The sequence below is a fragment of the Schistocerca americana genome, chromosome 3, assembly GCF_021461395.2.
Source record: "Schistocerca americana isolate TAMUIC-IGC-003095 chromosome 3, iqSchAmer2.1, whole genome shotgun sequence".
NCBI lineage: Eukaryota > Metazoa > Arthropoda > Insecta > Orthoptera > Acrididae > Schistocerca > Schistocerca americana.
The window spans coordinates 148,696,512-148,720,640 of record NC_060121.1 but is presented as its reverse complement, the minus strand read 5'-3'; the positions used below and the strand labels follow the sequence as shown (position 1 = coordinate 148,720,640).

Below are 24,129 nucleotides of genomic sequence, written 5' to 3'. Positions count from 1 at the left end.
TAAAAACAAATAAAACATAAATAACAACAGTGATAGCTGCAAGTTTTCAAAAGTGCAAAATTTAGTTATGAAAGAGGATTTATATTTGATGTAGATGCATGTAATTTTTCTTGAAATAGTTTCTACCTATCTTGTGTAACTGTAGATGTCCGCATACAGGCTACATGGTTTCTGAAATTGTGTTAGTGTTTATTAATTCTGAGTGAACATCACATATATGTTCAATAGGGCTGATACCAAGCAAATTTGGAAGCCAGATGACATGGGGCATAATCCATACCACTTCAGGCAGGAGGGTTACCTTCATAGTCTTGGATGTTATTGAATATAGCATATGCTAAAATTCAGGAGTAAGTAAAAAAAATGTATATTTTTGTTTTCTCCAAAAAAAAAAAAAATCCTGCCCCAAGATACAGGCCTCCAAAAATGACATTGCGAACACCAATTTGAAGATGTGAATTTCGGATTTTTTTAAAAAAATGCTGTATCTCTGTAACAGTTCTAGATATTTTGTTAGGGTTATTTATTTATTTGAAAGATAATCGCTTTATGATTACAATGGTATTGTCCATTTGAAAGTATCTGCCAAGGCTCTTTTTACTGTTGCCTTTTGAATTTTTTTGTAATTTACAGAACATTTTATTTATTTATTTATTTTTTCAAAAATGCCAATCCAGAAAATTTAGATTTTTTTTTCTGTTGATTAGTACCATGTATTCTCTATAAAGGAGAGCTTTCACTTTTAAGTAGGACAGGTTTTATTTTTAAAAAAATCATTTCTTTTAACTTTCAAGGGTAATATATGTCCTTACTGAAGATGTCTCTTACTGATTTCTTTGTTACAATGTTTATTTCTATTGCCTTTGTTGCAGTTATTTCATTTCACTTTCTCTGTTGCAGATATTTCTTACACTTTGTTGTAGTTTCTTGTCAGTTTCTTTGTCGTGGTTGTTCACTGCAGGTTTCTGTATTGTAGTTGTTCAATGCTAATTTGTTTACGGAAGAGGCTTCTAAGAAATCTGAGACCATCCAATGAGTTCTGTGTTATCATGAGGAATTTGCCAGTTGACACAGTTGCAGTGTGTTTTGTGAAAAGGACTGGGGCCACAGGAGAGTGAAGTGTGATGACTATTTGCATATCCATAAAAGAGTGATTTATAAGACAAACAAAAAAACACACTTTGTTCAAGTTGGGAATAAGTGTTCTCATTTGAAGACTCTGTTTCAAAGTGAAGATGTTTCCATTAACGACTTTTTGTGTTCTAAGTGTTTTGATAGAATAACGACAATGATAGTATTTGAACAACGTGAAGCCTCCCACGGTGCAGACAATGCTAACTTTTCATGAATAGAGGAAGAATTAAATACCCTGAATCACTCAACTACACTGATAGGTGTTAGTCCTATTCAGAAACCATGGTCAGTCAAGTCGAGTCATAAGCTCCATGCATCAGCACGATAAATTACTAAAGCTATGGATGAATACACTACAGCAAAACTGATCACACTCTTCAAAGTAAAACTTCCATATTAAGAAGAAAATGAACCAAAGCACTCTTGCACCACTTTCCAGGAATTTTTCACAAATATCAATTCAGCTGTTGAATATTGTGCATCCTACAGTGAAAAGGTGCAAGTTTTAACTACTATTCCAGAGACATTTTCAAAGAAAGCAATTTTGAACCAAGTTCTATCAGTATTAACGTACATGGTAGACAAATCAAGAAATGTGAGGTCTGTAAACGGAGTCTTTGGAAGACCAGATCCCTATTATGGTCATCCTGAAGAGTCAGCTCAAGTTCAAATAGTGCAGTCATTTAATCTGGAAGAGAAATGGGATGGTTGTCGCCAGAGTACAAACAAAAAAGACACTATAACTGTAACAGTTGAAGGTCAAAAAGTTGTGAAAGGAAGACGTACATGACTCGCAGTATTAAAGAAACTTTTGAAATTTGTAAGAGAAACTACGCAACTTCACATGTTGGAAGGTCAAAATTTTATGCACTATGACATAAGTGGGTAGTTCCACATCCACCTAGAGATGTCTGTTTATGTGTGTATTGTGTGGTAACTTCTAAGAACTTACTGGAGCACGTGGCATATGACACCTTGGTTGGGCATGTGAAGTCATTAGTAGTCTGTGACGTAAAGCGAGAGACTTTTTTGTTTCAATAACGTGGTGACTGTCCTGGAAAGGGAGGATTGTCTTAACAGACACCTGGCCTGGAAGACATAGCAGATAACTCTGCAGAAATTACATATGCAACATGGGAGGAAAATAAGCTAATTAAGAAAACTGTTGCCTTTGACAGTTTCATTGATGAACTTGATAAATGGCGAGTGACAGCAGTAACACATCAGCATCTGAAGAAATTTCAACAATAACACATTGCAGAAGTGAAAGGGTGTGTACAGGCTGAAGAACTGTGTTTAATGCTTCACTGTGATTGTGCTGAGAACTGGTCTGTAATTCTCCCACAAGAAGTACAAGGATATCGTTGGAGTAATGACCAGGTTTCAATGTTTACAGGAGTGACATATTTTCAAAACAAGACCACAAGTGTTGCAATTATAAGTGATGACACAGGACATGACTCAGCACATGCTTTACTGGCAATGCACAAAATTCTTCAAACTCAAACAGGGCCAGAGAAGATCATCATTATTTCTGATGATGCTCCTAGTCATTTTAAAAATCGTTACCAGCTGTTGAAATTGAGTGAGTTGTTTGTGCCAGCCGACTGAGTATACGGTGCTACTGGTCACGGGAAGGGGCTTTATGGTGGTGTAGGAGGCCTGCTGAAGCACTATGCTACAAAACAGAATCTTTGCAGACCAAATGTAGCTGTGATTCAGGATTCTGAGGATTTTACGAGAGTTGTGAAACCTTACACATCCACAGCCCACATTCTTTTGTCCAAAGAGGAAATCTAAGAACTCCGTGAGTAGAAAAAAGAGAATTGTCCAAACAAACTACTACTGTGAAAGGAATTCAAGGGACACATTTTTTGACTCAAAGTGATGGGCAAACTCAATTGCATGCACTTTAAAGAGCAAGAAAGAAGAAATTTCGTTAGTTCGTTCAACAATTGTATGGGCTCCAGTTCCTATTGGTTCAACTGGAAGGCATCACTCTATATCAAAGGAAGATACTGAAGAAGTGGAACACATTTTTAGTTCATTGACTGCCTAATTTCAGTACAAAACAGAGTGCACAGAAGTTGTATAAATTGAAACCTTTAAGGCTTTGGACCTTCCACATACATTTTGGAACCATTTAAAATGCTTGAAAAATGAGTCTCTTGCTAATTTTCCAAAACTACAATTATGTTAAACAAGGCTAGGTTTTGATTTTTATGAGCCTGTTATGTTATAATGTGGTAATAAAGCAGGTTTCAGGTATGGCAAAAATTTCAGTTGTGTATAAAACCTGTTCAACGTAAAAGTGGAAGCTCTAATTTTCAGGGAATGTATAACTATATGTTACTAATCAACAGAAAAAAAATCAAAATTTTATGCACTGGAATTTTTGAAAAAAAAATCTGTAAATTATAAAAAAAGTTCAGAATGCTATAATAAAATAACTTTGACAGATATGTCCAAATGTAGGATTTCTTTGTAATCGTGAAGCAATTATCTTTCAAATGAAAAAAAAAAGCTACCTTGAGCTGACCTAGGTTTCTTGGTCTAATCCGATGCACAGTGTCCATCAGATGTCCCCATAAAAGATATATTTTAAAATTTTTTCCAAAATTTGCATCTTCAAAATGGTATGCACAGTGTGATCTTTGGAGGGCTGTATCTCCAAGCAGAAATTTTTATGGAGTCCTTCTATTTAACGCATGCCAAATTCAATAACATCTGAAGATTGGAAAATGCAATGTTTGGTAGGTGTGACAGCTGTGATGTAAGAAATCAAGAATAATACTAAAGTAATCTACATCTTTCATTGTTTGCAAGTCTCAAGAATCCCAGGTCAGTGTCATGACTGACTAAAGCATTAGGCACTATTTTAAGAAGAAAAAAAAAAGGCCGTATACTGTCTATTTTTGCAACACACATTGAGTTAACTCATTGCTGTAGATTTTACAATGTATCATTTCAGGTGGTGATGATTTCAGTCCGTGCCTTGAGCTGACCTAGGTTTCCTGGTCTAATCCGATACACAGTGTCCATCAGATGTCCCCATAAAAGAACTACCAGAGATGTGGAGACTGGGGTGCTCAAGCAAAGCAGTTTTGTCATTCCTTGAAATTACGCGATCCACAGACAAACATTTTATTACTACCAGAGACTGGCAGTGTGTAAGATGCCTCCATCCTCAAAGAAGTAAGGGCCTATCACCCCACTACACACCATATAGTAACTTTGTTACTGTGCAATGGACACTGGTGAAGCTGAGCAGGGGTTTCTTGAATCAGGTAACAGAAGTTCAGCTGATTCATGTGACAACTTGAGTGGCAATAGGCTTCTTCATATATTAAGACTCTGAATATAGTTTGCTTCCTCACTGGCTGTAGACAGCAATTGTTTACCTTTTTACATGTGCAGGTTAGTCATTAGGATACAGTTGTTACACAGTCTTAATTCTGAATGGATGAAATTCAAGCCGATGAAGTATTCTTTGGATGCTACCACGTCTGAGCTGCAACAACTAGGCAAGTTTTTGCACTGATTTAGGATGATTCCTTTTCATGGCAGCCCACACGGCATCTGTTTCCTCAAAATTCGAAACTCACATTATACAGCTGTCAAACTGTAACTATGTTGGTGAAACGAATGTGTGGTGACTGCATGCTCTGAACCATTTGACTTCTCCATGGTAACTAAGTGTCTGTTAGTGCTACACAGTATGATGCCTTTCCCCCATTTCTGTTAGCACCAACTTAAAATTTTCCCATTTCCCTGTGTTACCTTGTACCACTACTATTTCCATGTTTACATCCCACATGACATCTGTTGACTGACAGTTGTCATGGGGTTGGCATTCCAGGAATGGGTCCACATTCTGCTCTTTACTTATTTCCTCTACTTTCTCAATACTCAGTACATAGATTGAATCAGGTGATTTTTCTACATCTCATCACTTGTTATACACCTTTTGAATTAGTATATCAATGAAAATAATCAATTTTTGAAAATATAATATAATTGGATAGATTAAAAAATGTGCTCACCAACCAGCAGCAAGAGAAAACATATATAAAGATTAAATAAATGTGCAAGCTTTTGGAGCCAGGGTCTCCTTCTGGCAGAAGGGGAAGCAAGAGGAGCAGAAGAAAGTAACTGGTGAGATTTAGGGAACGGAGAGAGTTCGGAAAAGTTGCACAGAACCCTTGGACAGCGGAGACTTACTGGACGCTCCCCATTCTCTAAACATCAGCAGTCCTTTTCCTTCATCCTTCTTCCTTCCCCTTCAACCCTTGTGCAAGAAGAAGGAGCCACTGGCTCTGAAAGCTTATATGCTTTTTTAAGGTTTATGTGCGTTTTCTTCTGCCTTCGCTTCATGAGTAGATTTTTATTTATTTGTTTTCAAACTAATTTATATAAAATTATGAGACAAAATTACAAGTCAGTACTTACCTTTAAGAGGCAAAATTTTTGTACAGCTGATAATGTAGTGAACCATGGACCTTGCCGTTGGTGGGGAGGCTTGCGTGCCTCAGCGATGCAGATAGCTGTACCATAGGTGCAACCACAGCGGAGGGGTATCTGTTGAGAGGCCAGACAAACGTGTGGTTCCTCAGGAGGGGCAGCAGCCTTTTCAGTAGTTGCGGGGGCAACAGTCTGCCTTGTAACACTAACCAAAATGGCCTTGCTATGCTAGTACTGCGAATTGCTGAAAGCAAGGGGAAACTACAGCCGTAATTTTTCCCGGGGGCATGCAGCTTTACTGTATGACATGCAGCTTTACTGTATGATTAAATGATGATGGCGTCCTCTTGGGTAAAATACTCCGGAGGTAAAATAGTCCCCCATTCGGATCCGGGCGGAGACTACTCAGAAGGATGTTGTTATCAGGAGAAAGAAAACTGGCATTCTACAAGTCAGAGTGTGGAATGTCAGATCCCTTAATTTGGCAGGTAGGTTAGAAAATGTAAAAAGGGAAATGGATAGGTTAAAGTTAGATATAGTGGGAATTAGTGAAATTCGGTGGCAGGAGGAACAAGACTTCTGATCGTGTGAATACAGGGTTATAAATACAAAATCAAATAGGGGTAATGCAGGAGTAGGTTTAATAATGAATAAAAAAAATAGGAATGCACGTAAGCTACTACAAACAGCATAGTGATTGCATTATTGTGGCCTAGATAGATATAAAGCCCATGCCTACCACAGTAGTACAAGTTTATATGCCGACTAGCTCCGCAGATGACAAAGAGATTGATGAAATGTATGATGAGATAAAAGAAATTATTCAGATAGTGAAGGGAGACGAAAATTTAATAGTCGTAGGTGACTGGAATTCGATAGTAAAAAAGGAAGAGAAGGAAACGTAGTAGGTGTATATGGAATGGGGGTAAGGAATGAAAGAGGAAGCCGCCTGGTAGAATTTTGCACAGAGCATAACTAAATCATAGCTAACACTTGGTTCAAGAATCATAAAAGAATGTTGTATACATGGAAGAAGCCTGGAGATACTGGAAGGTTTCAGGTAGATTATATAATGGTAAGACAGAGATTTAGGAACCAGGTTTTAAATTGTAAGACATTACCAGTGGCAGATGTGGACTCTGGCCACAATCTACTGGTTATGAACTGTAGATTAAAACTGAAGAAACTGCAAAAAGGTGGGAGTTTAAGGAGATGGGACCTGGATAAACTGACTAAACCAGAGGTCGTAAAGAGTTTCAGGGAGAGCATTAGGGAACAATTGATGGGAATGGGGGAAAGAAATACAGTAGAAGAAGAATGGGTAGCTTTGAGAGATGAAATAGTGAAGGCAGCAGAGGATCAAGTAGGTAAAAAGACGAGGGCTAATAGAAATCCTTGGGTAATAGAAGAGATACTGAATTTCATTGATTAAAGGAGAAAATACAAAAATACAGTAAATGAAACAGGCAAAAAGGAATACAAATGTCTCAAAAATGAGATCGACAGGAAGTGCAAAATGGCTAAGAAGGGATGGCTAGAGGACAAATGTAAGGATGTAGAGGCATATATCACGTGGGGTAAGATAGATACTGCCTACAGGAAAATTAAAGAGACCTTTGGAGAAAAGATAACCACTTGCATGAATATCAAGAGCTCAGATGGAAACCCAGTTCTAAGCAAAGAAGGGAAAGCAGAAAGGTGGAAGGAGTATATAGAGGGTCTGTACAAGGGTGATGTTCTTGAGGACAATATTATGGAAATGGAAGATGATGTAGATGAAGATGAAGTGGGAGATATGGTATTGCGCGAAGAGTTTGACAGAGCACTGAAAGACTTAAGTCGAAACAAGGCCCCGGGAGTAGACAACATTCCATTAGAACTATTGATAGCTTTGGGAGAGCCAGCCCTGTCAAAACTCTACAGACTTGTGAGCGAGATGTACGAGACAGGCGAAATACCCTCAGACTTCAAGAAGAAAATAATAATTCCAATCCCAAAGAAAGCAGGTGTTGGCAGATGTGAAAATTACCGAACTATCAGTTTAATAAGTCACAGCTGCAAAATACTAACACGAATTCTTTACAGACGAATGGAAAAACTGGTTGAAGCCGACCTCGGGGAAGATCAGTTTGGATTCCGCAGAAATGTTGGAACACGTGAGGCAATACTGTCCCTACGACTTATCTTAGAAAATAGATAAAGGAAAGGCAAACCTACATTTCTAGCATTTGTAGACTTAGAGAAAGCTTTTGACAATGTCGACTGGAATACTCTCTTTCAAATTCTGAAGGTGGTAGGGGTAAAATACAGGGAGCGAAAGGCTATTTACAATTTGTACAGAAACCAGATGGCAGTTACGAGAGTTGAGGGTCATGAAAGGGAAGCAGTGGTTGGGAAGGGAGTGAGACAGGGTTATAGCCTCTCCCCGATGTTATTCAATCTGTATATTTAGCAAGCAGTAAAGGAAGCAAGAGAAAAATTTGGAGTAGGAATTAAAATCCATGGAGAAGAAATAAAAATTTTGAGGTTCGCTGATGACATAGTAATTCTGTCAGAGACAGCAAAGGACCTGGAAGAGCAGCTGAGCGGAATGGACAGTGTCTTGAAAGGAGGATGTAAGGTGAACATCAACAAAAGGAAAATGAGTATAATGGAATGTAGTCGAATTAAATCGGGTGATGATGAGGATGTTAGATTAGGAAATGAGATGCTTAAAGTAGTAAATGAGTTTTGCTGTTTGGGGAGCAAAATAACTGACGATGGTCGAAGTAGAGAGGATGTAAAATGTAGACTGGCAATGGCAAGGAGAACATTTCTGAAGAAGAAAAATTTGTTAACATCGAGTATAGATTTAAGTGTCAGAAGGTCTTTTCTGAAAGTATTTGTATGGAATGTAGCCATGTATGGAAGTGAAATGTGGACGATAAATAGTTTAGACAAAAAGAGAATAGAAGCTTTCAAAATGTGGTGCTACAGAAGAATGCTGAAGATTAGATGGTTCAAATGGCTCTGAGCACTATGGGACTTAACTTCTGTGGTCATCATTCCCCTAGAACGTAGAACTACTTAAATCTAACTAACCTAAGGACATCACACACATCCATGCCCGAAGCAGGATTCAAACCTGCGACCGTAGCGGTCGCGCAGTTCCGGACTGTAGCGCCTAGAACCGCTCGGCCACCCCGGCTGAAGAAGATTAGATGGGTAGATCACATAACTAATGAGAAAGTATTGAATAGAATTGGGGAGAAGAGAAATTTGTGGCACAACTTGACTAGAAGAAGCGATTGGTTGGTAGGACATATTCTGAGGCATCAAGGGATCACCAATTTAGTATTGGAGGGCATAGCAGAGGGTAAAAATCGTAGAGGGAGACCAAGAGATGAATGCGCTAAACAGATTCAGAAGGATGTGGGTTGCAGTAGGCACCGGGAGATAAAGAAGCGTGCACAGGATAGAGTGGCATGGAGAGCTGCATCAAACCAGCCTCTGCACTGAAGACAACAACAACAACAACACGAGAAGTACTAAAATTTTGCCTCACAAAGACAAGTACTGGCCAGCAATACTGACCTAATTTTTCAGTGTTCTCAAGTGAATTATTCTTTATAGAATTATGTTATATGTCTTCCACATTACACAGGAGATCTCGTTGTCATATTAAAAGTGTGTTCAAAATGTTGTGACCAATCACTGTAAGTATTACTTTTAGCTGTTGCTTACAACTCAAAAAATTCTTTTGTTAAAATACTGAAGTAAATCACAATGGATAATTCAGTCAACAGTGGATTGTGTACTGTTGCCACATTTCCTGACAGGTCAAAACTGTGTGCTGGAGCTGAATGTGAATCCAGACTCTTGTCTTTTACAGTCACTGCTCTTACCGACAGAATCACTGAGGCTTGATTCACAGACTACCTCCAGAGCAAATAGAGGAGAGATAATTACAAAACTGATGCTGTGAAAGTGGATCCTGAGTTGTTCCCGTATAGTTCAGGTCTGGTAGTAAGAGCATTCACTGTGAGAGGCAGTGATGTGCATCAGAGTCTCTGCCCAGTGTACTATTTTATTCTAATGGGAAATTTCATAGAGGTTCTTGTTTTTTAGGGAACAAGAAAAAACATATTAGATGTGTTTGGTAAGTCACATCATCTTTGTTTTTAGATATATTTTTCCCACGTGGAATGTTTTCCTCTATATGATACAGACACAAGCAGACATATGTAAAGGCCTTTACATATGTCTGCTTGTGTCTGTATATGTGCGGATGGATGTGTGTGTGTGTGTGTGTGTGTGTGTGTGTGTGTGTGTGTGTGTGTGGGCGCGCGCGCGAGAGTGTACACCTGTCCTTTTTCCCCCCTAAGGTAAGTCTTTCCGCTCCCGGGATTGGAATGACTCCTTACCCTTTCCCTTAAAACCCACATCCTTTCGTCTTTCCCTCTCCTTTCCTCTTTCCTGATGAAGCAACCGTGGGTTGCGAAAGCTTGAATTTTGTGTGTGTGTGTGTGTGTGTGTGTGTGTGTTTGTGTTTGTGTTTGTGTGTGTTTGTGTGTCTATCAACATACCAACGCTTTCGTTTGGCAAGTTACATCATCTTTGTTTTTAGATATATTTTTCCCACGTGGAATGTTTCCCTCACGTAAATTTCAAATGTTTAAATATGGCTTTTGTAATGTTCCTCTTCGTTGCTTAATGTTCAGTGATCTATCTTTGAACCAGAAGTTGACTATAATTTTGAAGCAATTGTATGGAATTGCACATCCACATCTAAAATTCTAAGTTATTACTTAGCTGATTATCTCTTTGTGTCCTGCTTGTCACGCATCCTATTCTCATAATAAGAAACATTAACTGATTTAAGGAGTGTGATATTCAGGTAGCTCCCAAAGATTATTCAATAAAATAAAGTTCCTGAACTTTAAAATAATTGCATTCAGCAATATTTTGCACTCTGAACTAATCACACAAAATACATCTGCCTTTAGCAGTTCTACAAAAGTATACCAGCTCCAGTCCCACCAAGACTGTCCATTTACAACTATGACCCTGCCAAGACTGTGCACAAGGAAGAAGAACAGAGAGATAACATACAAACCAAAGAGTTTACATCTTTGATGATAACAATTGCTGATAAATCTTCAGAAGATTAATAAAATGAAATTTCAAACTTTTAAGTAAACTGCTTCGACATTAATTCATATATGCAGAATATGAATATTTAAGTATGAAATAACTAGTTTTTATCAACATGTATTTATATTAAGTTATTGTTATGCTATTTACCGAGCGGGGTGGCGCAGTGGTTAGACACTGGACTCGCATTCGGGAGGACGACGGTTCAATCCCGCGTCCGGCCATCCTGATTTAGGTTTTCCGTGATTTCCCTAAATCACTCCAGGCAAATGCCGGGATGGTTCCTCTGAAAGGGCACGGCCGACTTCCTTCCCAATCCTTCCCTAATCCGATGAGACCGATGACCACGCTGTCTGGTCTCCTTCCCCAAAAAACCAACCAACCTGTTATGCTATTAAAGATATCAGTACTCTCTGGTATTTTATAATTCTTATTATATAATTGGCTTGATTGACTTACACTTTGTATCGTATGGAACTGGGGACCTAGAAATAACGGAGAGGCTTCGTCCCCACCGTAGCCTGCAGTGGTACACAATCCCACAACAGTTTACTCACCCCGCCCCACACCGAACCCAGAGTTATTGTGGTGTTCATCCCCCAGTGGACCCCTCAGGAATGTCTCCACCAGACAAGTGCAACACCAATGTTTGCATGGTAGAGTAATTATGGTGTACGCGTACATGGAGAAAGTGTTTGCACAGCAATCGGCGACATAGTGTAACTGAGATGGAATAAGGGGAACCAGTCCGCATTCACCGAGGAAGATGAAAAACCGCCTTAAAAACCATCCACAGACTGGCCGGCACAGCCAACCTCGACTCTAATCCGCTGGGCGGATTCATGCCAGGGGCCGGCACGCCTTTCCGCACGGCTAAATGGGTGGGCTGATTTACGTTTTACAAAGACTGTCTTGTATATAGGCTACAACCAAAAAACAACTGTAAAGCAATAACTGAAGTGTGTGTGTTGTGACCCTGTGTTGTCCAGGTACACATACTCAATGAGTAGCTTAGAGTAAATTAAAAAAAAAGTAAATTATATAATTTAATATCCTAATGTGTTTACATATCATAAGGATATGTATTCTGTCCTTTTTTGTTACTGGTTGGACATTGTGGCGTTATTTGTGTCCTAGTCTTATATAAGTTGCTGTGAATTTTGCATTAAATTTTGTGGTGGAAGTTTCCTTTATATTACATTTCTTGTAGATGAGACATTTGTTACAGAAAATTCATGACGAGGCTTCTGTACCTTTTCAGCAAATATTTTAAACCTTCAGAATGGACAAGACAGTGAGCCAGATGAGAAGAAGTCTACAGCAAGAGCATATGATCTGGTGTCTCAGATGCTTCTCGGAACCACCAAGCCTCCAGTTCAAGCAAAAAGACGATGTAGGGAGGAAAGGAATCTTGACACATCAAAGAGAAAAAAGATAAGATCAACAAACAAACATTTAGAGCACAGGGAGTGCATTTCAGACTCTGAAGAATCCACACCACAGCATGACTCAGATATGTTGCAGAAAGATGACCTTGCTCATGCTTCAAAAAATATTGTTATTCCAGAAACTCTGTGGTCATTTCCACAGGCAACTGAATGCCCGGTGCAACTTGCAGATAACAGATTGGACAAAGAGGTTCAGAAGAAATGTTCTGGTGAAAATTCAGGTAAAACAAGTCCTGTAATTAGCAGCAACACACCAATAAAACCATCATTAAAGCATGTCAAGAATTTATCAGAAGTTCAGGTTTCCAGTAACAGTCCTGGTAAAGTTCTATCAGTTACTACCTCTAATGCAGAAAGTAATACTGTTGCAGCTCTTAAGAGCACAACTGATGATGAAAACCAGGATTTAGGGAAATCCACGTCGCGGGCAGACTTGACAAACAAAATTGGTAAAAAGCCAGATTTTTGGAATTTGAAGCCCAACTACAGTGTTGAGCTTAAACCTGGAGATAAGCAAAGTCGTAGACTGAAACAGACTCAGCTCTCAGTAGGATCCTTTGCAAAAAGGATAGATGTTGGATCACTTGAAGAATTTAATGAAGGAATCCGAAAAACTTCAACACAATACTCAGCAAAAATTTGCACTGATTTGGAGGATGAGCTACTGCAAAAAGCCATTCAGGAATCACTCAAGTATTCAGAGGATAGGCTTTGCATCTCAGAGGATGATGATATTGTTGCTGAAAGCCCAAATGCTTCACAGAAGAAAAAAGCAAACCCCCAGCAAGATAACATAAACAGGTAAGATTTATTGAATTTCATGAATACTTTGAATGATAGTCTTTGTTAAAACCATAGAATATTACTTGTAATGCATTAGCTATAAACACTGACTTTTTGCTTTGGGTCATTGAGTGTGTGTGTGAATAGATGATGTGAAGAAATATTGGATCATACCGTTACAGCCTTTTATAATCCATTGTAACGAGTGAACACAGCACTGTCATATCGGAGAAATATTTGTGAGGATCCTGCATTAAATATCCATTTAAAATTAGCTGTTGTATAGATGGCTTACAAATGTTAAACAAAAAAGTAAAACCTTTCTAGTCTCCCAACCACTCATCTGGTTCAGGTTTATTGTTGATATGTGTGTGGTTCAGGTTTATTGTTGTAGTGTGGACTCAGGATCAAGACACCCTATCCACATTTCTTAACAATCTACACACTTTTTCTTACATCCACTTCACCAGATCCGCCTCTACTCAATGCGTCACCTTTCTGGACATTTACCTCAACCTCTCTGATGGCTCCATCCACACCTCTGCCTCACCCACTAAGCACCAGCAGCACTTGCGTTATGACTGCTGCCATCCTTTTCACACCAAAAAATCCCTTTGATACAACCTAGCTACCCTTGGATGATATATCTGCAGAAATGAGAACTATCTTGCCCAGTGTTACTGAGGGCCTTACAAAGAGCAATTACACCCCCCCCCCCCCTTGTCAAACCTTATCCACTAACAGATTTCTTGTGCCTCACCCACAACATAAGCACTTCAGGACTGGAACAACTGAACCATGTACTTTGCCAGGGCTTTGATTATCTTTCATCCTGCCCTGAAATAAGAGACATCCTACCCTAGATCCTTCCCACCCCTCCTGTGGCAGTGTTCCATTGTCCACACTACCTACACCACACTCTAGTTCGTCCCTGTGCCACTCTCATTTCCAACTCCTTGACAGAGAGTTCATATCCCCATGGCAGACCAAAGTGCAAGAACTCCCCAATCCACCCACCCAGCACCTTACTCCAGTTCTGTCACAGGCTTATACTACGCCACCAGAGGCCAGACCACATGTGAATTCAGCAATGCCGTATACTAACTTTGCTGCAAACACAAGACAGCCTTTTATGTTGGTATGACCACCAACCAGCTGTCCACCAGGATAAATGGCCACTGCCAAACTGTTGTGAAGAACAAAATTGACCACATGGGGACACACATGCAGCTGAGCATAATATGCCCAGTTTCAATGGCTGCTTCACAACATGGGCCATCTGGATCTGTCACACCACCAGCCGCTTTGAACTATGTAGATGGGAGTCATGCATGCAACACATTCTGTGCTCCCATTATTGTCCTGAGCTCAATAGGTAACACTCTGACCCCACACCCTCCACCCAACAGTTTCCTCTTCCTCTGTCCTGTCACCCCCTGTCGGTTTAAGTACCCACATTGCCTTCAGCATGTGCCTCTTCCCACTGGCCACTAGTCATGCCAGCCCATATATCTGCCACCTCTCCCTACTGCATTCCTAGTCGTAAAACCAGCCTCTTGTGTGTGAGTGTTAATGTATTTTATTCTAGCTCATCAAAGGCTAACTCCAAAAGCTAGCAAGTTGTCTTTCCTTTGTGTGTGCCTGTTGAATACTCAACACCTCTGCCTTTTGGTCAGTGGCCCTGTTTAATCTTAAAGTATCAAAGTTTACATAAGCCTAGTATTTTATACAATACTGAGTACATCATTTCTCCAAATACTTTTAACACATTATACAACTAATTTCGCATGCTGTGTTATTAGTTAATCCAGCTTGTGTAGACGGGTGAAGTAAATATACCAAATAGCAACACGAAAAGACAGTCTCAACACTTCAAAAATCCCTGTGCGCTATATAAACATTACACACAAACAGAAAACACTCATCAAGAGAAATATTCCAACATTTAAAAAGCACCTCTACGGTTTCTTTTGAGTAAATGTGTATTGATTATTAACATTATTTCCAGACTGCATTCAAACACGTCAACAAGGTCGTCAATTGTCTGAATGGCATTGCTGACATAATGGCATTCATAAGCAATTATAAAAATGATACATTGCACGGAACCTTGCTCTCCTTCAGTGTATTTGACACTGTCCATATGAGCAAGCAGCTGAAAATGGCACATTGCTGAAATTAGCTAATAGTGTGAAAAAAAATGACGATGATCATAATACAGCCAAGGTGGAAAATGGGAAAGTCTTTTAATCCATTTAAACAGTTTTAACAGGGAATTTGAATCATAACAAAGTGAAATAAAATATACTCTTTACTCAATGACTTTAACTTAGGATAGTGAAATACTACTACCACTACTACTACTACTACTACTACCACCACCACCACCACCACCACCACCACCACCACCACTACAAGAAAAAGAACAAGGAAAGGGTTGGGTTGTTTTGTTTTGGGGAAGGAGACCAGACAGCGAGGTCATCAGTCTCATCGGATTAGGGAAGGGCGGGGAAGGAAGTCGGCCGTGCCCTTTGAAAGGAATCATCCCGGAATTTGCCTGGAGCGCTTTAGGGAAATCACGGAAAACCTAAATCAGGATGGCTGGACGCGGGATTGAACCGTCATCCTCCCGAATGGGAGTCCAGTGTCTAACCGCTGCGCCATCTCGCTCGGTGAACAAGGAAAGGAAGGTCAAGTTTGGTTTCATGGTCAGGTGTCATATTTAAAGTTACCAAAATGCAGTTCAAAATTGCATAAACTGTATTGTTAATCACTAACCATTCAAATCATGTATCAGTACAATAATACCAAGGGCGACTCAATCACTTCTTTCAATCTTCCATTTTCTTTAACTGTTCTCGTGACGTAGGAGCAACAATGTGGCAGCAGGTGTGCTCTCATAACTATAGTTGCAATACAGTTACCAAACTATGGTGAGTCTGTTTGCCTATGTGTAAAGTCAGATGTATCCTCTAAGACCTGTGATATAGTGACCATAGGTTTCACCTCTGTTGGCACCTCTGTGCTTGGACTTTGCCAAAATAATCAGTGCACGCATTTGCACATCTGCTCATTACGCCAGACACCACCGTTCTGTTGTTTCATCCTTGTCGTCCATGGCTGGCTAATGGAAAGTGATAAATTATTAGCTGAGCTGTCCCAAATTCTTTGTTGGCCTACACTTGTTATTATAATTAATGTAGCATAAGCTGTTCATGGGTCTTAAAAATTTGTAATCTTCACATAAAATTACTATGTTTTCTGTATGCTCTTTTCTTATGTTTATTTGTTTTTGTAGATAATTCCTTTTTAATCATAATTCTACTATCCAGCAACAAGCTTTGCTACCTTCTATGGTATGGAACCTAGCGACAATGTGTCACTTAGGACACAAGTATCAGTATTGTGCATAATAATGCAATAGACTCATAAAAAAGCTTAAAATCTCTAAATGTATAGGAGACTTATTTACAGTGTGCTGGCTTTCATGTGTGGCCTTATTACATATCAGATTGGAAGTGTCTGCGACAGGATTGCAAAGGAGATGATGGGTGGATGTATAAGAAAGATCTTACACTGGAGTCATGCACAGGGGAAAGATGTATGGCTAGCAAGGTTGGAACCAGGAATGCAACACAGTTGGACTGAGATATTACATGTATTGGGTGAGCAATGAAATACCACTGTATGGTCTGAAATGAAGTGTCATCTAAGGTGACTGTATAACTTCCATAAAGATTTTCATGATCTCATTCCATCAGTCCTGATCCTCACAACCTTAGTTTTTTACACTGTACCCCACCTGAGCACAGCTTTCAAAACTCTCTCTGCTACTTTTACATGATTTGTTGGTGCTGACTGAGTGAATGTTGCAATGATAAGGCACTGATCTGTCTGGGAGAAATGTTAAAATTTACTTCTGGCAATTCAAAGTTAGGTATTCAATAAAAATGTTAAGATAAATGCTGAGCTGATTTCTTTGAAAGTCTGTGAGAGAGATTTTCTTCCCCATCCTCATCCGAGCTTGTGCCGTGTCTACGTACTGTGTAACAAGTGTGTTCTTTGTCCCATCTTTGAGATCAATATCCAGTCTACCCAGTACAATCAACAGCTAGTATTCTTAATATCATTTGAGGAAGCTAATCTGTTTGGCTCATCTACAAACAAATCTTGCACTCCTTTTTTCCTTAATCCTAAGAGTCCTGCTGCTGCTGTAAACCATGCTTCATAGAATACCTCCCTTATCACCAACATTTTGACAAAGTCAGCCGCTCCATTTGCCAAGGCTTCAACTACACTTAGATGTGACTTCAGATGAGGTCATCCTATTAAAAAAGATTCATTCATCACTGCCTCTCCCCTTCCTCTAAAGTGCCATTCTTTGGGCCATCCTGTTTATGCAGTATTGTTACTGATTCTTTCCTCATTCTCACTCCCAGTACTGTGCCACATGGGGATTTCCCATGTGGATGTTTCAGAGGCAAGTTCTGTTCTGAGTACTTAGTTTACACAGTATCCTAACTCATTCCTTCACTATTGCTGTGTGCAGTCCTTTGTCCCATGAGGCTTTCCCCTGTGGATGAATGAGATGCCCTGCACTTGACCACCACCACCAGTCTTCCAGTGTTATCACAGGGGTATCGCAACCAACCAAAGGTAAGGCCTTGTGTGACATTTGCAATGTTTGCTCCAATTAAGGTGCATGTACTCATATGAGTGGCCACTGTCAGGCTGTAGCTAACCTCAAACCTAAACATCTAATTCAAAAACACTCTGCATAACACAGCAGTTATGACTTTCAACAGCTACTTCAATATTCCTGTCATTTGGATACACCCCCCTCCCTCTTCAAAGTACCGATTCCTCTAAACTGGACAGGCTCCCTATCTCTACTACTCCCCATTCTGTGACTCTCCTTTGCTCCCTCTCTCATAATTTTCTCATAAACTTTGTACATTATGTTATTGTATTTCCTCTTTTTTTTTTTCTCTCATGCTATACAACTTCAGTTTTATACCTGTTGCCAATATTAACTTTTATTGTGCCAATACTGCTCAGAGCTGCTGTGCATGTCCTCCCCCTCCCTCATAATCATTCAAATGTTGCAGTGCCCACATAAGTAGTGTGTGTGTTTGTGAGAAAGAGAGAGGGGGAGGGGGGAGTCATATTTGTTTCTGTTTTCTCATAGAATTTTCTCTTAAGAATTTTCATTATCGTAACTGGCTGTTACCTAGATGTTAAATGACAGTGGGATATGTAATGAAATGTTTTTAAAATCCAGAAATTACAATTTACTTATAATATATTTTAATTGGCATTCACAAGATATATGGTGATTGCTACTATTAATGACTCCCTTCTGCTTTACAATTAATATCATAGCAGACAACACACATTGACATGTCATGCTTAGTTTTCAAGTCTGCTATTTACTATTATTATAACCTTATGTGTGATATTAATTTTGTTACTTTTATTTTATGACAAATGTGAGATGTTTTGAATACTATGTCGGTATAAAACAATACAATAAAATGTTTCTTTTGTTTTAGGGTGTGTGACACAGATATGACAATATTTCATCCTCCCAATATGGAAAAGCGTTCATCAGTATCAAAAGCTAATTGCAGTGAAAACAAAGCAAAAAATGAAAGGCCAACAGCAAATTTAGATGCGGATAAAAAAGGAAATACCAGCTTTGACAGGTAATGTTGTATACCCCAAAATAAATATCAGCCCCCCCCCTCTATCTCCCCATCCCCCTACCACCACCACAAGATAGCACCTTCTTGGCAGATGTTTTTTTCTTAAAATATTTTTCTACGCATACAGTGTGGAAAGCAGTCGTGAGAATCTTTTCTGAGGCAGTAAGTAATGAAGAAGTGAACATAGGTATGATTGAACACACTGCCAATATTATTATTCCAGTCCTCGCAGAAATCTTCAATCTCTCCCTTGTTTAAGAGGTACATGTCGTACTGAGTCAAAGCAAAGCTTAATTCAACTAGTACTCAGAAATAATAAAACAAAATCAGCCAGCACCTACAGGCCAATCATCATGTTACCTGCAGTACCTAAAGCCTTGGAGCACATTGTTCATGTACAACTGACATTTTATCATAAAATTTATAATACTCTTGATAAATATAATCAGACTTCTGAAAACACTGCTGCACAGCTACTGCATTTATAAAGATGCCTGATGACATCAAGCACGTTATGGACAGGGGTGAAGTGACCATTTTAACACTGCTTCATTTCAGCAAGGCTTTTGATACTGTTTGTATCCATATATTATTTATGAAAATGAAACATCTGAATTTCTCAAACGTTGTAGTACTACTTTAAAAACAGATGTCAATGAGTGCTCTGTGGATCTGAGAAGTCACCGTGGAAACATGTGATCTCTGGAGGCCCCAGCGTTTTGTCTTTGACCTATTGCACTTTCTCACTGTATAGTGATAATGAACATGTGTGTTGCATTCTTGTAATTTATCACTTATAAGCTGAGACATCCAATTGTAGTTATGCAACAGCCCCGAAAAAGATTGCTGCTGTCATATCAGGCACAAATGACGGCCAGTGTTCAGTAGTGCAAGGGGCAAAAAACCTGTGTCGTAAACTAAACTGTAAGAAGTCTCAGGTCATCATCATATCACACTGAAAGTTGATCAGTGGACATTTTCCAGTAAAATTTCAACATAATCTTGGATGATATATATTATTTGTAATTCAAAATTTTTTTAAAAATATTCCAACCTTCAGCCCTGCAAATCTTTACTACTCTGATTTAGAGCAACATGGCAAAACAAAGACTGAAAACTCTTGACAACTTCAGCTAGCCATGAATGCTTACATAAAATTTGTGTGTAACATTCTGTTGTTTGATTACACCTTCTGTGTTCGGTTAGGGTATGTGTGAGCAGATAGTTGACATAAATTTCATACACACTGTTTTCTTCATCAGGTTCTTAGTTCTCCAAATCTGTACTCTCATATTGTATACCTCGCAAAAGAGATATTCTGACGTCAGCCACAATCGGTCATTAAAATAAATGCAGTTTTGACAAGTGAAAATTTGCACTAGACCGGGACTATAATCTAGATTTCCCACTTATTGAGAGTGGTCACTTTAACCACTCATGCTATCTGAGCATGCTTCCTGTCTAACCAAATTCCCGTATGTCATACACTGCATATATAGTGTTCCGTGTCCATTATTCTCATTACTTTGCCTATCCAGTCTCCTGCAAGAGGTCAAACAAAGAGTGCACCTGCACTGAAGCTATCATTACTTGCCATCAGGACATGTTTACAAGTGTCTGTTCTTTCAGGTGTGTGTGATATATGTTTCACTGCCCAACTGCAGCTGGTGTCTGAATTTCTCTTTCATCATGTATATGTACGGATGCAGAATCACTAACGGTGTCTGTTATCATCATTCCACAGCTTCGCTCTTGGCCTATGCCAGTTGTTTTTGTTTAGTCCAATAGTAAAGCAGTATCTCTACCACACTGTTAACAATAGTTGCTTTTCTCACCCATATTTATTTAAGTCTTCTTCCTTCCATCTCATCTGCTAATCATGCCAATTGTTTCTCACTCTTTCTCTTACCAATTAACTTCTTTCTCATATTTTATTCCTTCTGTTCTGCTGTTCATTTTTGTAACGTGTCATCATTCACATTCAGTAAGAAGTAATGCGAAAGTGCTTAACACTAGAACCGCCGGATTTTTCTAATCCTCTAGTCAGTACATTTACAGCTTGTTCTTAGACTTTTTGTATTGTAGGGGATAACTTTTTCTGTTACAAGTAGTCACCCTAATACTCTGTTGTTTTGTTTGAATTCTACACATTATGTATTTTTATATTTTTTCTCCAAATACTTGAAAAATGTTCATCAAATTACAAAGATATCTTTGTGGCTTTTATATGTATAAGAAATACAGCCAAGTCAAAAAGCTTTCATTAGTATATGATATTTCAGCAATTGAGAAAGAACATGTAATATAGACTCAATACGTTACCATAATTTAGAGGTCTACACTTCGATGCATATTGTCTAAGGGTTAGCATTACAGTCTGTGAAAGTAAATACGTTCTTTATAGATACCTACAGATCATCATTGGCTGTAGACTATAAGCTTTGCAGCCTGCACAGACATAGGAAACTGTAACAAAACAATTCTTAAAACTTCCTGGCAGGTTAAAACTGTGTGCTGGACTAAGACTCAAACTCAGGACCTTTGCCTTTTGTGGGCAAGTGTTCTGTTGTCTGAACTACCCAAGCAAGACTCACGACCCATCCCCACAGCTTCACTTCTACCAGTACCTCGTCTCCTACCTTCCAAACTTCACAGAATTTCTCTGCCCCGTAAGAAAGCATATTGCAGAGATGCAGTTTAGCCTCAGCCTGCAGGATGTTTCCAGAATGAAATTTTCACTCTACGATAAGAGTATATGCTGATACGAAACTTACTGCCAGATTAAAACTGTGTGCTGGACCAAGACATGAACTCGTGACCTTTGCCTTTCACGGAGAAGAGCCCTGCCAACTGAGGTATCCAGGCACAACTCGTGACCTGTCCTCACAGTTTCACTTCCACCAGTCATGCTTGGGTAGGCCAGTTGGTAGAACACTTGCAGAGCACTTGTCTGCGAAAGACAAAAGGTCTCAAGTTCACGTCTCAGTCCAGCACACAGTATTAATCTGCCAAGAAGTCTCATATCAATGCACACTCTGCTGGAGAGTGAAAATTTCATTCCCCAGAACATTTCTTGTAGACTGACCCTGGTTTCTGTATAATCTCTGTGAAGTTCCACAATGAGCTTGAGAAGGAAGTCTCACCTTGTTATTCTGATCTTTGTTCATCTTGTAGGTTACCCAATCATTGATGCCTGCTAAATCTAGAATATTATAAAAATATGAACTAGGCACATTTTTTCACCAGCTTTCACAGAGTACTGGCAAGCCATCTGGTCAACATCATGTACCACGTTTGGAGTTTCCCTGTAACATGTCACTGTTAGGCTTTAAGTACATGTATGTTTCAATTTGTACATCTGGATGCAAGGAACTCAGAATTATTACAAGTGTATCTGGCTTTACTTGGTACACTGTGAGGGTAATACTGTTTTTGAGAGCTACAGTTTTGCATATTTTCTCACAAGCTTTCTTCATACTCTCAGGCACTTCCCTTCCAACTTTGTTGATTGTACCGAGCAAGGTTCTTTGACTCTTGTTACATTTCTTATATAACTGATGGAGTACCCATTGCTCCTCAGAATGCTTTCCAGTGTTGCATCTCATGTCTGAAGTGCTGCAGCTCACATATTCGTCTTGCTCATGTTACAAGCATATTAATCATGCCTCTTCAACACTTGGCAAAGTGTCACATCAGAAAAAGAAATGTCGGGCATGGCCTTTCTGCATACATTTCCAGAGTGATGGACGGAATCGGCACAAACATGGCATAAAGACTATTTATAAACTGACAAAGAAGATCAAAGAGTGTCTCAGGTCAGCAAAGGAGGAAAGGGACCCACTTGCAATGTCAGGAATATACCACATGCCATGCAAATGGGGAAAAGTTTATTGGAATGACTGGACAATCAGAGAACACCAGGATCACAGAACATAAGTGGCATTGAAGATGGGGCATGTGGAGAAATTGGCCACGGTAGTAGAGCATGTGCTGTGTGAGGCTGACCACACAGTAAAACTCACTGACATGGAAGTTCTGGCTGTAGAGAAGAGCTATCATGCCGCTTGTTCAGAGAAGCTGTAGAAATACACAACATAAGATTAGCTTCAACAAGAAAGAAGAAAGCCTAACGGTGAATGGATCCTGGATTCCCGTGCTGCAGCAAAGGACCGCTGCAGATATCAAGAGGAAAATCATACTGAAAATAACTATGGAAAAGCCCTTGGATACTAGTGCACCAGGTACATATTATCTACAGCTACAAGCTCGACTCCAGTCTACCACCTGCACTGGAGAGTGAATCTATGACAATGCCAACCACTTGTGCTGGCGAAATATCAGAAAAAGCATCAAACAAATTACGCCCAAAGAACCTGAGACAGATGCAAACAGGCAGTTTGTCAACGAGTGGCCACGAAACCCTTAACAATTTTGTACATACTTATAAGGTTTTGAAGCCATGAAATGAGTGACCTGACATCTCCTCTTGGACAAAAATTACTGCTCATCAATGCAAATGTATGGACTAGGACTGTGCATGTTTTGACAGCTTGCTATGGCTCTCTTGTATATGTCTGACGTGAGAGCAAGCTTATCATTTTTAATTGCTCCAGTCATGTCAACCACAAGTCAAACCCAACAACAAATCAAACCTGAGGTAAATTATGATTTCCCTGAAGTGATTAGGTGACATGTGAAACAAATACTAACAAAGAGGTAGAGGGGCTGGCCAGTACTTAGCTCAGTACAGCCGATAGATACACAAAACAGAACAGAAAATTTACATTCCTAGCTTTTGGAAATTTGTTCCTTCATCAGGGAGGAGAGAGGGGAAAAAAGGGAAGAAGGGAAAGTGGATTCAGTTACTCACAACCCAGGTTATGAAGCAACAGGGAAAGGTAAACAGGGAGGGTAGTAAGGATGGAGGCATGGTCGTCAGAGGGAAGCCAAAGATATTCTACTGAAGTACTGTGCCAGCTTCAAACCAAAGAGGATGCATACAGAAGTAAAGAGGTATATAGTATAAAGAGAAACACAGCTATGTAGGAAGAAAAGATGCGTGAATGGCTAAAGAGGAAAGGGGAAAAAGGAGAAGACTGAAGAGTAAATGGAAGTGAGGTTGGTTAACATAGGTTCAGTCCAGGGGGATGGTGGGATGAAAGGATGTATTGGAGTGCAAGTTCCCATCTCCGCAGTTCCGAGGGACTGGTGTTGGGTGGGAGAGCCAAATGGCACGTACAGTGTAGCAGGTTCCTAGGTCCTTAGAATTATGCTGGAGGGCATGCTCTGCTACTGGGTATTGGACATCTAGGCAGACAGATCGTCTGTGCCCATTCCTGCGCTCAGCCAGTTTAGTTGTCGCCATACCGATGTAAAAGGCTGTGCAGTGCAGGCGTGTCAGCTGATAAATGACATGTGTTGTTTCACATGTGGCCCTGCCTTGAATTGTGTGTGTTTTACCAGCC

General features: G+C 39.5%; 1 protein-coding gene across 1 annotated transcript in view; it reads left to right on the top strand.

The window, feature by feature from the left end:
- LOC124605833 (DNA endonuclease RBBP8-like) overlaps positions 1-24,129 on the top strand; it is a 91,892-nt gene that overhangs the window by 56,451 nt on the left and 11,312 nt on the right. Inside the window, exons 4-5 of the mRNA XM_047137764.1 lie at positions 11,990-12,977; positions 18,512-18,664. Coding sequence (XP_046993720.1) covers positions 11,990-12,977; positions 18,512-18,664 — 1,141 coding nt within the window. The remainder of the gene's footprint in view (positions 1-11,989; positions 12,978-18,511; positions 18,665-24,129) is intronic.